This window comes from Myxine glutinosa, chromosome 8, assembly GCF_964187855.1.
Source record: "Myxine glutinosa chromosome 8, kmMyxGlut1.1, whole genome shotgun sequence".
In the NCBI taxonomy this organism is placed as follows: domain Eukaryota; kingdom Metazoa; phylum Chordata; class Myxini; order Myxiniformes; family Myxinidae; genus Myxine; species Myxine glutinosa.
The window spans coordinates 52,324,244-52,341,142 of NC_136268.1; the positions used below are offsets into that span (position 1 = coordinate 52,324,244).

The window sequence follows — 16,899 nt, forward strand, 5'->3', positions numbered from 1 at the left end:
GCCTAGGTGTTCATTGGCAAACTTTAGTCTTGCCCTGATCTTCTTTCTGGACAGCAAAGGTTTCCTCCTGGCACACCTCCCATGTAGATCAAATGTGTGCAGCCTCTTTCTCTTGGTAGACTTGTGCACTTGACATCAACAGTGGCAAGAGCTACCTGTAGGTCCCGTGATGACATTCTGGGGTTCTTGGAGACTTCTTTCAGCATCTTGCGGTCTGCTCTCGGGCTGAACTTGCTGGGGCGGCCTGGCCTGAACAAGTTGGCAGTTGTTTGGAATCTTCTCCACTTGTAGATGATCTTCCGGACAGTCGAATGATTGATTTCAAATTGTTTGGAGATCTTTTAAAATCCCTTCCCAGACTCGTAGGCATCTATAACCTTCTTTCTGAAGGCCTCAGAGAGCTCTTTTGATCTTGGCATGGTGACGCCGCACACTTCAACAACAAAGAGCAAACCAAACTAAATGTCTGAGGTTTAAATAAGACAGGTTCCTCCAAGATCCTCTCTAACGATGTTCTAATCATTTGCACCTGAGTTGGTGCACCTGATTCTAATTTTAGGTCTTTGAAGTAATGATAAATGTAGGGGTGTACTTACTTTTTCCACATGTGAAATTTGCATTTATGTTTATTTAAATTATACAATGGACTACAAAATGTAAATGTTTCATGATATTTGTTATATTATATCACCTTTATCTATCAATATTGTTGAAATGAAGATCAAATAGCTGTATGGTGAAATATGTTGAAAAAGTTAAAACTTTACATGGGATGTAATTACTTTTTCACGTGACTGTATGTCTTGAAATATGTCACATGCCTGATATTGAGGGCCTCCATCTCTTGTTTGGTGAGTAGAAGCAGCATGTCCAAGGTGGAGTTACCTGGTCTGAATTCTAATTGGTGATCTGAGATGAGGTTGTTGGAGAAAAGGAACGATTTTATGTGAACTGTGATGATGGATTCCATGACCTTGCTGATGATTGGGAGCAGGTTGATTGGTCTGTAGTTGAAAGGTTTCCGGTTTTGCACCTTTTTGTGGATAGCGGTCATGTTTGCTGATTTCCGAGCAGAGGGCAGATGAGATGGTGTGCAAGAGCAGCAGAGCAGGTTTTTAGAACATGTAGGCTAATGCTGTCTGGTTCAGTTGCAGAATCAGAGTCCACGTTTCACAGGAAATCCTTCACCTTGTCGGGAGAATATTTTTATAGAAAATTTTTGGTGAACATGATGGAGTTTGCTTTCCAGAAAGAGAAGGTAAGTTGTGTCAGAGCAACTGCCTCACTATGGAATTCAGTGTGTCATGAGTGGGAAGAAGGATAGGAGAACTGAAGATGAGATGAGATGGGATGGATATGTGCATAAGAGAGAGCAAGTTTCTGTGGAAGAATTCCTAGGCTGAGTTCTAAACCCGTCCTAAACTAAAATAGGAGACCAGTCCTAAACAGAGATGGCTGCTTGCAGTCCCTGCCAATCTGTCTGAGTGAAATGCCAGATTCACCAGCGCTGAGGTAACTCTGTGAGAATTGCCAAAGAGATGTTTAATTTCACAAAAATATGATGAGATGAATCAGTTGGACAGAGGAAGAGCAGGAGACATTTGCAGGGAAGTTTGTCATCAAGTGCAGAAGGGAGGATTTGCCATTGGGATAAATCCGGGTCGGAAAGTTCACAGATTGAGTCAGTCCCATGGAATCACAGAAGTCCTTTGCTGGTGAAAGAGGTACCAACACCCAGCCAAGTTGCATGGTGACAGTTGAAATCACCACATATGAGGAAGAGAGAGTTGGGATGAGTGGTTAAAAGTTCGTCCACGTTGTCTGAGAGAGATGAAGATGGAATCGCCACTGTTTGGAGGATGGTAAAACACAGCCAAACAAGAGGTGGGAGTGGAGGGGAAATCACAGCCAAATACACTCCGAGGGGTTCGGAGGTGTAAGATCGGTGCAAGGGCAGTGAGAAATTCAGTTCTTGATGTAAAGTGCAACTCCGCCGCCAGGGTAGGGTTCAGGCCTATAAAATTAGAGGAGACAATAGCCGGGGAGAGAAACGAAGGATTCAAGGACATCCTTTGGGAGGAAGGCTTCTGTTAAACAGATCATGTCCGGTTTATCAGCAATGGCCTGGATTGAGAGATTTGCCAGGTTGGAGTGGAGACTTTGGATGTTTGAGGTCCACACAGTTAGGGACAGGGGAGGAGGCATTGGGATTGTGCGGGACAGGGGGGGGAGGAGGCTTTGCAGGAGCAAGGTTAGAGGGAGGCTTTGAGGGGGTGGGTGCGGGGGAGGTTTTGAGTGGGTGGGGTGAGAGGTAAGCATTGAGAGGGTGGGGTGAGGAGTGATGCAGAAAATTGGGCCATGAAGCATTTATAGGGGAAGTAGAAAGAGAAGACATGAAGTGGCAGGATGCTGATTCTGGCTGGGCTTGGTGGGGTTGGGTCGAGCCTATCGCAAGTGACTTCCTTATCATTGGCTGCAGGGATACAGATGACAAAGCAGACCGTGACCATGACACAAAGCTACTGGCACTTATGTACCGCTGAAGGTAGGTTAAAGTAAGACTTGGACTGAAGCGGCTGCAGTTCAAGGTGACAAAGGTCTGTTTCCATGGTCAAATACAGCCTTCAGATGGCCTAAATCTGATCCTAGAAATGTCACACCCAACAGATGTTAGTTAAGGCGGTCCAATGCCAAATTCATGCAACGCCTCTCTGAGGTTTATCCGCCATTTAGGAGACTGCTGGACAAGGAGGCAGTATGGCATTGGCTGTTGATGCTGCAGTGCAGGAAATAATGTGCCCGGTAACCACTGTGCCTGTGTTAGGGTACTGTGACATCTCAAAACCATTCACCATAAGGTGACTCAAGCCAAAATGGACTTGGGTGCTGTCTCAAGCAAGAGGGGCATCCAGTTACATTTGCATCAAGGGGACTAACGCCAATGGAGCAAAACTATGCACAGATTGAAAAGGATTGCCTGAGTATGGTTTTGTTTTAAGAATGCCTGAGCATTGTGTTTATGTATTTTAAGTTTTCGCGACCACAAAAAGGCATTGAAGCACATTTTCTTGAAGCCTTCTCAGAAGAGAGCGGTCTTACGTCACGAGATGGAGCAGGAACAGTGGTGACACTGGGATCGGGGGGTTCCGGTGTAGGCTACAAGGCAAAACCATCCCTATAAACCTACACTTACAACAACTGAAAACTTCAACACCTGAACTTTGTTTTATACATACGACATTGTAGATGGTTCAGTATTTAGCAACTATACATCTGAAATTATGGAACTTGCAGAAATGCAGAATTTATTTTGTCTTCACGGTACAAAAAAATGCTTCGTACATTGTTTGTTGTACTAAACGTAATAAAATACATTTTTGGTGTTGTCATTGTATAGCTCAATGAAAGCCAAGATGATACGTTTGCCAAAGGCCAAAGAAAAAGTTTCATTTCAATCTTCATTTTAAATATCGTAAATGGTTAAGAACTCCGGTGATTAACCTGTTGTCCTTGTATGAACAAAATTCACAGCACTGAGTACTTCAACAAAGTTAAGCAACTTCAAGAAGTTTGCTTGTTTTTATTTGAACTTCCATTGCCTTTTGCTACTAATCTGTCCAGTAAAATTGAGTACCTCCACGAATGGAATGCGAACTTCCAGGACATCTATCCCTCAAAAATGAGGGCAAATCAACAACTCCATCACTCAATGTTGGCAAATGTTAATGATCCTCATCTCTCCCAAGTTGTATACCATGTATACCAAATGAATTTGTGCAACAGAGCGTGATATGTTAATCCCATCTACTATAAATTTGATTTATCCTGCTTCTCTGCAATCAAAACCACTGAAACATCTGGATGGCCTTTAAAACAGTAACTATAGGTATGACGTTATAATGACAGTAAAGGTTAAAATGCTCACACATTTGCTAACCTACGTTGAACCAGCTTGGTTTAGTGCAGTGACGTTTGAAGCCCACGATGGGTAGGTATCCACGTGGAACATCGGCTTCCCCCACGTGTTGATGGCCAGTGCCACGATCAGAATGCCCATCACGGTCAACATGGTGCCGCTTTTGAGCTACACACGATGCAAAGAACCAAATGGCATAGTTACGTACTGTTACATTTCCATACTAGCACGGCCAAGAAGGCATTCACTCATTTCATTTTCATAGATCACATGACTCATTTTGTTATCGGCCTTTGCTCGCACACAGGGTTCACATAATACACTATGGAAATGCAGACTATGAAAATTAGTAAATCGGTGGGCGGACCATCGAAGGACTGCTTTACATCCATTGGCTGGACAGCTGGCCTGACTCCACCCCCAATTAAGATCTTGCACCGCCATTTTATGAAGCGGCACAGATCAGCAGGCCTCAGGCCTGGCTTTTAGTCCATGGCCCAATGCATTTGGAATGATCCCAGGTGTATTACATTAACGAGGATGTATTATATATGCCCATAAGCACTATGCATGTTTTTGCTTCATGTATGTACATCAGGTTATTTTTTATATTTTCGGGACCAAATGTGGCAGCGATCTGCAGCATTATACACTGCCCAAAAACTTTCATTTATTTTGATGGCGTGAATAGCGTAATTAAAGAGTGGGTGTCAGTGTATGTGTATGGTATAATAAGGTGGTGTGTTGAGTTGAGTGGTGTGATTGGGCTGATGAAATGGATAAGATTTATGCACACTCACCTCTCAGCTGTCCATCCGGAGTTTCACAGGTAGGGCTATTCATCAATATGTGTGTGCCATCCCTCGGTTTGATGCTTATAAACAGGCGTCCCATGGATGAGCGTCCCACGATTTTACGATCAATCCCTTAGATTCTTTTTTTAATGTAATTTTGGTTTTAGCTCAGAGGTAATGTGTGTGTCATTCGTTGTTAACTCCATATGCGGGTTCCAGAAAGCGGAACGAAGCCCTCCCAGGTCTCAAAGTATCCACCTTCATGTGTGTGTTGTACATGTCGTATGTGCCGTGTGTGTATACATATGTGTGTTGTGTGCGTGTGTGTCATGTGTGTGTGTGTGTGTGTGTGTGTGTGTGTGTACATATGTGTATTGTGTGTATGAGTGTGTGTGTGTGTTGTACATGTCGTGCATGTAGTGTGTGCCATGTGTGTGTGTGTTGTACATGTCCTGCATGTAGTGTGTGCCGTGTGTGTGTGTGTGTGTGTGTGTGTGTGCACATATGTGTGTTGTGTGTGTGTATGTGTGTGTGTGTGTTGTGTGTGTGTGTGTGTTGTACATGTCGTGCATGTAGTGTGTTGTGTGTGTGTGTGTGTGTGTGTACATATGTGTGTTGTGTGTGTGTGTGTGCGTGTGTGTGTACATATGTGTGTTGTGTGTGTGTCTGCCGTGTGTGAGTGTGTGTTGTACATGTCGTGCATGTAGTGTGTGCCGTGTATGTGTGTGTGTGTGTGTGCGTGTGTGTACATATGTGTGTTATGTGCGTGTGTGTGTGTGTGTGTACATATGTGTGTTGTGTGTGTGTGTGCCGTGTGTGAGTGTGTGTTGTATATATCGGCAATGTAGTGTGTGCCGTGTGTGTGTGTGTGTGTACATATGTGTGTTGTGTGTGTGTGTGTCATGTGTGTGTGTCATGTGCATGTGTGTACATGTGTGTGTGTAAGTTGTTTGTTGCCAGCTATCTCCACACGTAGGTGTGTTTCAGAAGATGGAACGGAGACCCACCAGGTCCATCCAGTCACTTAATCTATGACTATGTGGTGTGTGTGTGTGTGTGTGTGTGTGTGTGTGTGTGTGTGTGTGTGTGTGTGTGTGTGTGTGACTGTGTATTTTGTTGACAAATTGCTTCCCCCACCGCTAATTTCTCAACAGGGAAAGTCTAATTTCCTGGAGAGTATTATATATTGCAAATTATTCTTTGGACGTAATTCATGACTTTGTGTGTTTGGTAATCCTCTGTGTTATGTTGAGCTTTGTGCAACCGTCATTTTAATGGGGTTTTCCTCTTGTTATAGTGTTATCCCAATTCTATAATTCGGTCAGGAGTACCAGTAATTGTCGTTGGGAATAACGGAATAACTTGGGAATAATTGGGGCCAGTTTTGTAGTTATAGTCCCATAAGGAATCTTCGATAACAGAAGTGACAGATTATAATCACCCACCTCAATCTGTTTTGCAGCAACATGAGAAACAGGAATCACCACCAAATTAAAGGTGCAATGCATGATAAAGAAAAATAAAATAGATCTCATATGAAGTTTTGCTAAGTTTAAGAGCAAACAAATATCACCATGTCGATGACTTTGATTCGTCCATAAGCGAAGACGATGGCATTGGGTGGAGTCGCAACGGGCAGCATGAAGGCAAACGTGGCGCATATGGTGGATGGCAGCATGGTGTAAATAGGGTTGACACCGATGGCTTCGGACTGAAACATTGTCGGAACAAATGCCGTACGATCAATATGGCATAACAGTAACACAAAAACGAACTTGGTATCAAAAGTTTTCTGGAGTCTCATAAATTAAACTAGAACGGCACTCGGTAGAGCGCACACCTCCGCCAGGCTGAACAGTTTATGTTTTGTATCTCACTTAAAGGCTGGATCTGGATTCGGACCTGAAACAAAATCGAATCGGCTTGTTCTTGGCACCTAACCAACTCGTCCCCCAAGTTTATTAATAAATTCATCCATAACTTTTTAAAATATCATGTGATATATCGCTTTTCGCCTATCTCTCAATGGTGAAGAATCACTTAAAAATTAAATAATTATCCTATACGAATCTATTATTCAGATCTTCACCAAAATTGAATCGATTCTTCCTTGTCGCACACACAACCTCTCCACCAAGTTTCGTCCAAATCGGTCCATAACTTTTTGAGATGTCCTGCTATGTATTGGTTTTGGCCCGACCACCCATGGTGTTACATATTTATGTGAATGTATGTGAATTACCATTCAGGTCTTTGCTTATCCATGTTTAGTAGATTAAGGGTTGTTGTGGTTGGAGGGTCAGGAGCCCTTCTGAAAAGTGTCCGGAAACGGAGGTGACCGGAAACGGAAGAAAAAAAGACACGAGGAAGAAAGCGACGAGTAGTATTCTTCCTCGCCCCGCTCCGACGAAAGGTGGGATCGACCTTGCGCTGCGTGGAAAAGCGGCGTTCCGAAGCCCGTCTGGCGAGAGGAATTACCGGGATGTGTACCTGCCCGGTGGAGACGTCAAGTTGACGTGGGGCCGTGCATCGACCCCGCGTCTGGCACCGTTCGCGGCACCGTCTAAACAGACGCGTGCGGGTCGCACCTTGGGGCCTAACGCGCCTTGCAAGCGGCGTGGGGCTTTTGGCTTGCTCTACCGTACCCGCTTCGCGTGGCCACGAGGGGCTGCAGCCACGGTGCCTGGTACGATACCTGCCCGGTGGAAAAACGTCCACCCGGGGTTCGTTCAACCGCCCGAGTGCGGCGACGCCGACCAGTATCTTGGTCAGGAGGGGCCCAGAGACATTGTGAGGAGCAGAGACCAAAAGGGGGTCGTGAGTACCGAAGTGAACACACATATATAAGATGGCCATCTTAATCATATAGGGGATTGATTGTGGATTGGGAATTGTTGATGGTGGTTTGCTATTGATTGCTCGGGGAAAATCTCCGTGGTTGTATCATTGAAATTGTATGGTGTCATTACCATTGAAATATATCCTTGAACATCAGTTTTCTCTTGGGTGGAATTCATATGGATTGCGTGGCGAAAGCGCATATATAATACAACTTTCTGGCGAAGTTCCTCTCACGGTCCGGGGGTCACCGAGACCAGGTATTCACCGAGGGGACCACGTAACAGAATTGGGGGCTCGTCCAAATTACGATTTGCAGATTCGCAATTGGGTCTACGTCCGGGATCTAAAATTGTATAAAATAATAAAATAATATTTTTATTAATTAAAATTTATTAATTAAGTATTAATTGGGAAATTTTTGGGGAAATTGGGGTAAAGTCTTGGGTGAAGGTTAACAGGTGTTAACGATAGTCACCATGGCGTTTGTGGCACAGAACTTTGCGGTAACACCGAGTGAGGCACAGTTCCGAGCGTTACTAAAGTCGGACCTCTTGAAATTGGCCAAACATTTTAACTTGGAGGTCCGAACTAATTTGAGGAAGGCAGAGTTGCAGGCCACGGTGATACAATCTATGGTGGGATTAGGAACATGGGACGAGTTAGCCTGGGAGTGGCTACCCGAAGAACCAGAAGACGTTGAGCTCCGGAAACTGGAGTTGCAATTACGGAGCCAGGAACGGATCAAAGAAGAAGAAAGGAAAGCAGAAAAGGAAAGAGCAGAAGAAGAAAGGAAAGCAGAAAAGGAAAGAGCAGAAGAAGAAAGGAAAGCAGAAAAGGAAAGAGCAGAAGAAGAAAGGAAAGCAGAAGAGAGGAGAGAAGAGAAACAAGCAGAGGAAAGGAGAGTGGAACGAGAACTCCAGGAAAGGTTAGCAGAAGAAGAAAGGAAAGCAGAAAAGGAAAGAGCAGAAGAAGAAAGGAGAGTGGAACGAGAACTCCAGGAAAGGTTAGAAAGGATGAAAACAGAGGAAAGGAAAGCAGAAGCAGAGGAGAGAAAAGCGGAAAGGGAATTAAAGGAACGTGACATGGAGCTTCAGCAATAAATTAAATTCAAGGAGCTGGAGTTAATGAGAGAACGGGGAGAGGCACCACCCTTGCTGACGGGGTCGACACCTAACCAGAAAACCTGGGATGTGGGCAGACATGTGAGGCTGGTTCCACCGTTCAGTGAAAAGGAAGTCGCGAAATTTTTTCCACACTTTGAGAAAGTGGCTCGACAATTAAACTGGCCGGAGGAGGCCTGGACCATACTAGTGCAAAGTGTGCTGGTGGGGAAAGCTCAAGAGATTTATTCGGCGCTACCAATGGACCAATGTGCAGATTATGAGGTACTGAAGAAGCACATCCTCAAGGCCTATGAGTTGGTTCCGGAAGCTTACAGGCAAAAATTTAGGAATGCCAGGAAGAGGGAGAGTGAGACCCATGTGGAGTTTGCCAGAGTGAAAGAAAACATGTTTGATCGGTGGTGTGAGTCAAAAGGAGTCGGGAAAGACTTCGAAACATTGCGGGACTTGATCCTGGTGGAGGAATTCCAGCAGTGTGTCCACGAGGACATCAAAGTGTACCTGCAGGAAAAGAAAGTACCAAAGTTGTGGGACGCAGCCACCATGGCAGATGATTATGCCTTAACCCACCGAATAGGGGTCCACAAACCTAACTCCTCGCCTAGACTTCAGCAGGGGAGTTATGGAACACCCGGTGCGGAGAACGACCTTACATGGCGGCGGCCTCGAGATGATTATGGGGACAACTATGATACCCCACCTGTTCGAAATCAGAGGGATGCGGGCCCAAGACAAACTTATAGTTCGGGGGGCCCGAGGCAGACCACGAGTTTTTCCTCCGGGCCTACTTGCGCTTTTTGCAAGAAACCTGGACACTTGATGTCCAGTTGTTACCGCATGAACAGGGAAGACCCAGAGCGGAGTCCGACTATTACGACTCCAAATGCAATGGCCATTGTGAGAAATCGCCATCAAAAGGGTTACCAACCATTTATTTCAGAGGGGTTTGTGTCACGGGATGGAGCCGCGACTAACCGGAGACCGGTTAGGATATTGAGGGACACAGGGGCACATCAATCTTTAATGCTTGAAGGCATTTTGCCATGGTCCGAGGAGACGGCAACGGGGAATAGTGTTCGTTTACAGGGGATCGGGGGCGGTGTTAGTGCTCCACTTCATGTCATCCATTTGGAGTCCGATTTGGTGTCAGGACCGGTCACCGTCGGTTTACAAGCCACGCTTCCTGTAGAGGGTGTCTCTGTGGTTATCGGGAATGATTTGGCCGGGGGTCAAGTTTATGGTAACCTGAGGGTTGGTAAAGAGCCCAGCAGGGAAAATAACACCACACCAGCTCGGGATGGCGACAAAAGTGCCAAGTTATTTGTAGGGGGACTGAACTTCAAAACAGAGGAAGAAGTTCTGACCTCTGTCTTCAACAGATATGGGCCGCTGGTGGAAGTGCGGTTGGTAAGAGACAGGGAAACGCAACAGTCAAGAGGGTTCGGCTTTGTCACGTTTGCCAGCACAAAAGACGCCAGAGAGGCAGAGAAGAATTGGAATGGCAAGGATTTGGAGGGTCGGACCATAACAGTAGGGAAGGCATTTCGTAGGCGTCGAGAGGTCTACAGGAGAGGACAACTGGGCGGTAGTTTTGGTGGTGGCCGCAATCAATATTATTATGGAGGCTCCCTGAGTTACGGCCGCTCCCGAAGGAAGGATTGGCAAAGTAGTGGCCGAGAAGGAGACCGCTATTCATGGGACTACAGGGACAAGTGGTCCCACCCTAATTATTAGGGAAGTTCTGAGAAGTGAAGCACTGAATGCGGCGGAGCCGCCGAGCCAAGATTCCTACACGAATTAACCGTGAACGCCGTTCCTAAAGGCGTCCATGTAGTGAACTTTCATGCACGAACTAACCGTGAACTCCACGTTCCTCAAGGCGCCCATGTAGAGAACTTTCCTGCACGGACTAACCGTGAACTCCGCATTCCTAAAGGCATCCATGTAGTGAATACTCGGCTTGGCCTCCCGGAAAAAGTGCTATCGAGTGGCTTAACTTTGGATCTTTGATCAACCCCTTAACCTTCATTCACAAGAAACTGACGGTCAAAGTCAGAGGGTCATGAGATGGAGTTTGATTTGGCAGGGACAATGTCGTTGCTGGTGCTTAGTCCAGAGTGAGTAATCTGGAGGGGTTGTGGTGAAATTTTGGTTGCTTTATTTTTAAGTGATAACTGTGCCCGGGGGGAACTGATAATGTGGGGGGGTTGAGTTATCTGGTTTGTTTCTCCAAATTGGCCGGCAAAGAAAGTTTTCGCTGGGTTCAAACTTTCTTTCTTGAAGGGGGGGAGTGTTACATATTTATGTGAATGTATGTGAATTACCATTCAGGTCTTTGCTTATCCATGTTTAGTAGATTAAGGGTTGTTGTGGTTGGAGGGTCAGGAGCCCTTCTGAAAAGTGTCCGGAAACGGAAGAAAAAAAGACACGAGGAAGAAAGCGACGAGTAGTATTCTTCCTCGCCCCGCTCCGACGAAAGGTGGGATCGACCTTGCGCTGCGTGGAAAAGCGGCGTTCCGAAGCCCGTCTGGCGAGAGGAATTACCGGGACGTGTACCTGCCCGGTGGAGACGTCAAGTTGACGTGGGGCCGTGCATCGACCCCGCGTCTGGCACCGTTCGCGGCACCGTCTAAACAGACGCGTGCGGGTCGCACCTTGGGGCCTAACGCGCCTTGCAAGCGGCGTGGGGCTTTTGGCTTGCTCTACCTTACCCGCTTCGCGTGGCCACGAGGGGCTGCAGCCACGGTGCCTGGTACGATACCTGCCCGGTGGAAAAACGTCCACCCGGGGTTCGTTCAACCGCCCGAGTGCGGCGACGCCGACCAGTATCTTGGTCAGGAGGGGCCCAGAGACATTGTGAGGAGCAGAGACCAAAAGGGGGTCGTGAGTACCGAAGTGAACACACATATATAAGATGGCCATCTTAATCATATAGGGGATTGATTGTGGATTGGGAATTGTTGATGGTGGTTTGCTATTGATTGCTCGGGGAAAATCTCCGTGGTTGTATCATTGAAATTGTATGGTGTCATTACCATTGAAATATATCCTTGAACATCAGTTTTCTCTTGGGTGGAATTCATATGGATTGCGTGGCGAAAGCGCATATATAATACAACTTTCTGGCGAAGTTCCTCTCACGGTCCGGGGGTCACCGAGACCAGGTATTCACCGAGGGGACCACGTAACAATGGTGAGAATCACTTTGAAAATTCTGGTAGCCGGATCCGAATCCAGATCTTCACCAAATCATTTCGTCCTTGTCACATACGCTACATCTCTGCCAAATTTCGTTCAAATCCATCCACAACTTTTTGAGATATCCTGCTGTGTATCGTTTTTGGCCCGATCTCTCAATGGTGAAGAATCACTTCAAAAATTAAATAATTCTCATATCCGAATCCATATTCAGATCTTCACCAACGAATCTATTTGTCCTTGTCAGACACCCAACCTGTCCACCAAGTTTCGCCCAAATCCGTTCACAACTTTTTGAGATGTCCTGCTATGTTTTGTTTTTGGCCCGATCTCTCAATGGTGAAGAATCACTTTTAAAAATTCCACTAGCCGGATCCGAATCCGGATCTTCACCAGAATCTAATAGTTTCGTCCTTGTCACATACGCTACATCTCTGCCAAATTTCGTCCGAATCTATCCACAACTTTTTGAGACATCTTGTTCACAAACAAACAAATAGACAGACATGGGTGAAAACATAACCTCCATCGACCTTTGGTGGTGGAGGTAATAATATTGAATCAAAATCAATCTTGGTTCTACACAATGCAGCGATTCAATTTTGAAAATTGCTGACGTTTAACAAACTTTACAGACTTCAGAAATATTGCAAGAGTGTACTATAACAGCAATGTTCATTTAAATCATTATAGCACAAATAAATAAACAAGAGGACGTCATGCATAGCACGATACTTGCAAAATCCGCCCCCCCCCCCCACAAAAAGTTTTCCATTGATACAGCAAATTGTCCATTTCATGAAGATTAAAATTTACGATCTTGATCAAAGCTCGGGTCAACAGGATGAAAAGTGACGATCTTTCAAATGAAAAATGATGATTTTAGAAGTTTGACCTTGAGTTGACCTTTGACCTTTTGACCTCAAAGAGGTGGTTTCCCAATTCAGTGAGGCAATACACAAATGCTGTTCTATTTTCAAGTCAATCAGATGAAAATTGATGGATTTTCAGATGAAAATTGATGATTTTGGAAGTTTGACCTAGAGTTGACCTTTGACCGATTGACCTCAAAAATAATATGTTTCCCAATTTATGGTCTCGATATGCAAATGCTGTTCTATTTTCAAGTCAATCGGTTGAGAATTGACAGCTTTTTAGATGAAAATTGATGATTTAAAAAATTTGATCTTGAGTTGCCCTTTGACCTTTTGACCTCAAAAATAGTTCATTTCCCAATTTATTGACTCAATATACAAATGTTATTCAATTTAAGTCAATCGGATTTAAAATGGCGATTTTAGAAATTTGACCTCCAGATGACCTTTGACCTCAAAATCAATAGGCCTCTCAATTGGGACGACCTAGCCAACTTGGTGAAGTTTCGTGACGATCGGTTTAGAATTGTGACCTGTAGGCCGGTGACAAACAGAAACAAACAAACAGACAGACAGACTGACAGACAGAACCACAAACGCAACCGACCAATATACTTGAAAAATCTTCGATTTTGCAAGTGACAATAAAAATGTCGAACAGAGCACGATACTTGCAAAATACATCTTCCTCTCCCCCAAAAAAGCCGCCATGGATTACATCATATTATCCATTTCATTAAGATTTAATCGGATGTAAAAAAGACAATTTTAGAAATTTAACTTCAAGATGACCTTTCATCTCAATCAATGTACTTCTTCGTTATGACCAACTCCACCATTTGGTGAAGTTTCATGAAGATTGGTTGAAAATTGTGACCTGTAGCTGATTGACATCAAGGCAAACAGACAGACAGAATAATGCACAAAACCAACCAATATACCTGAAAAATAGGGGCAATACCCCTGGGCGCTCACCTGGTAGAATAAAGCAGCATACGACACTGACTAAAGGTATTTTAAACCAATTTCAATGGTTGCTATAAGACAGAGCAGCATGTACAATAATACGATCGTAACCATCAGGCTTTAAACAAACAAAACTAAATACACCCACACACCAGATTAGAAGTTGGTACTTCGCTTATTTTTCAAGATATTCCGCTCACAAGGTTCAGACATCCATGGCGGCGGCCATCTTGGATGTTGGCGTGGCGACCCAATTTTCAATAGCGTTCTTCCTTATGCCCAGATACACCCACACACCAGGTTAGAGGTTGGTACTTCACTTATTTTTCAAGATATTCCGCTCACAAGGTTCAGGCATATATATGGTGGCGGCCATCTTGGATTTTGACGTGGCGACCCAATTTTCAATAGCGTTTTCCCTTATGCCTAGATACACCCACACACCAGATTAGAAGTTGCTACTTCGCTTATTTTTCAAGATATTCCGCTCACAAGGTTCAGACATACATGGCTGTGGCATCTTGGATTTTGACGTGGGTTGCACCCACACACCAAATTCGAATGCGGTTCTTCGCATACGCACGCACACACGCACGGACGGACGGACGGACGGACACACGGACGGAGGGGAAAACCATAGTCACCCTTTCGCTCCGCGGTGCGACGGGGGACAAAAAATACCTATTTTGGGGGCAACCCCCCTCCCCTTATACCTCATTAGACCCCGACTTTTCTAATGCCTTGAAGAAACATTGGTACATCACGGGTGATGAAAGTTGTGATCAAGTTTCATCAAAATTGAGTGTGTAGTTTTGGAGAAGAGAGCAAATACCTACTTTGGGGGGTCAAACCCCCCACACATCCCCTTAAACGCCGCTTTCTTATGCCGTGAACAGCCGTTGATGCATCACGGGTGATGAAGGTTGTGGTCAAGTTTCATTGAAATTGTGTGTGTAGTTTCAGAGAAAAGAACAAACACCTACTTGGGGGGGGGGGGGGGGGTGGGGGGGGGGGAGAGCAACCTACCTCCAAACCCCCCCCCCCCCCCACTCCCGCCTCGCCCGTGGACTCCTTTATGGCCCCATTTTTCTTAATGCCAGGAACAAACTTTTGTACATCACGGGTGATGAAAGTTGTGGTCATGTTTCATCAGAATTGCGTGTGCAGTTTCTGAGAAGAAGGCAAATACCTATTTTGGGGTGCAACCCCACCGTGGACATCCCCTTAAACCCTGATTTTTTAATGCCCTGAACAAACGTTGATGCATCATTGGTGATGAAGGTTGTGGTCAGGTTTCATCGAAATAATGTGTAGTTTCAGAGGAAAAATAAAATTCCTATTTTGGGGGGGTCAAACCTGGATCCACTTTGACCCCCGGTAGACCCTCTTAGACCCTGATATTTTTCTTGCTGCGAACAAACTTGAGTTGCAACATACCAAATATAATTTGTGCCAAGTTTGGTCACAATCCCATCAGCGGTTTCGGAGAAGAAGTTGCAAGTGTTTATGGACTGACGACGTGCCATCCAATAAGCTTCCCGGAACTATGTTCCAGGTGAGCTAATAATTAATAGATATTTGCATCTATTGCCAGATATTTGCAATAATAGATATTTGCAATAATAGATATTTGCATCAATTGCCAAATATTTGCAATAATATATATTTGCATCAATTGCCAGATATTTGCAATAATAGATATTTGCATCTATTGCCAGATATTTGCAATAATAGATATTTGCATCAATTGCCAGATATTTGCAATAATAGATATTTGCATCAATTGCCAGATATTTGCAATAATAGATATTTGCATCTATTGCCAGATATTTCCAATAATAGATATTTGCATCTATTGCCAGATATTTCCAATAATAGATATTTGCATCTATTGCCAGATATTTGCAATAATAGATATTTGCATATATTGCCAGATATTTGCAATAATAGATATTTGCTTCTATTGCCAGATATTTGCAATAATAGATATTTGCATCTATTGCCAGATATTTGCAATAATAGATATTTGCATCTATTGCCAGATATTTGCAATAATAGATATTTGCATCTATTGCCAGATATTTGCAATAATAGATATTTGCATCTATTGCCAGATATTTGCAATAATAGATATTTGCATCAATTGCCAGATATTGGCAATAATAGATATTTGCATCTATTGCCAGATATTTGCAATAATAGATATTTGCATCTATTGCCAGATATTTGCAATAATAGATATTTGCATCTATTGCCAGATATTTGCAATAATAGATATTTGCATCTATTGCCAGATATTTGCAATAATAGATATTTGCATCAATTGCCAGATATTGGCAATAATAGATATTTGCATCTATTGCCAGATATTTGCAATAATAGATATTTGCATCTATTGCCAGATATTTGCAATAATAGATATTTGCATCTATTGCCAGATATTTGCAATAATAGATATTTGCATCAATTGCCAGATATTGGCAATAATAGATATTTGCATCAATTGCCAGATATTTGCAATAATAGATATTTGCATCTATTGCCAGATATTTGCAATAATAGATATTTTCATCTATTGCCAGATATTGGCAATGATAGATATTTGCATCTATTGCCAGATATTTGCAATAATAGATATTTGCATCTATTGCCAGATATTTGCAATAATAGATATTTGCATCTATTGACAGATATTTGCAATAATAGATATTTGCATCTATTGCCAGATATTTGCAATAATAGATATTTGCATCTATTGCCAGATATTTGCAATAATAGATATTTGCATCTATTGCCAGATATTTGCAATAATAGATATTTGCATCTATTGCCAGATATTTGCAATAATAGATATTTGCATCTATTGCCAGATATTTGCAATAATAGATATTTGCATCTATTGCCAGATATTTGCAATAATAGATATTTGCATCTATTGCCAGATATTTGCAATAATAGATATTTGCATCAATTGCCAGATATTTGCAATAATAGATATTTGCATCTATTGCCAGATATTTGCAATAATAGATATTTGCATCTATTGCCAGATATTTGCAATAATAGATATTTGCATCTATTGCCAGATATTTGCAATAATAGATATTTGCATCAATTGCCAGATATTTGCAATAATAGATATTTGCACTATTGCCAGATATTTGCAATAATAGATATTTGCATCTATT

At 43.5% G+C, this 16,899-nt stretch overlaps 1 protein-coding gene across 5 annotated transcripts in view; it reads right to left on the reverse strand.

Moving 5' to 3' along the window:
* Positions 1–3,288: 3,288 nt before the first annotated feature.
* Positions 3,289–16,899, reverse strand: part of LOC137432505 (Na(+)/citrate cotransporter) — a 211,977-nt gene continuing 198,366 nt past the window's right edge. For all 5 annotated transcript variants that reach the window (XM_078783302.1, XM_068124510.2, XM_078783303.1 and 2 more), the window contains 2 exons: positions 6,284–6,421; positions 3,289–4,084 (listed from right to left, as the gene is read on the reverse strand). In XM_078783302.1, the coding sequence (XP_078639428.1) occupies positions 3,938–4,084; positions 6,284–6,421 (285 nt within the window). In that variant the 3' untranslated portion in view covers positions 3,289–3,937. The remainder of the gene's footprint in view (positions 4,085–6,283; positions 6,422–16,899) is intronic.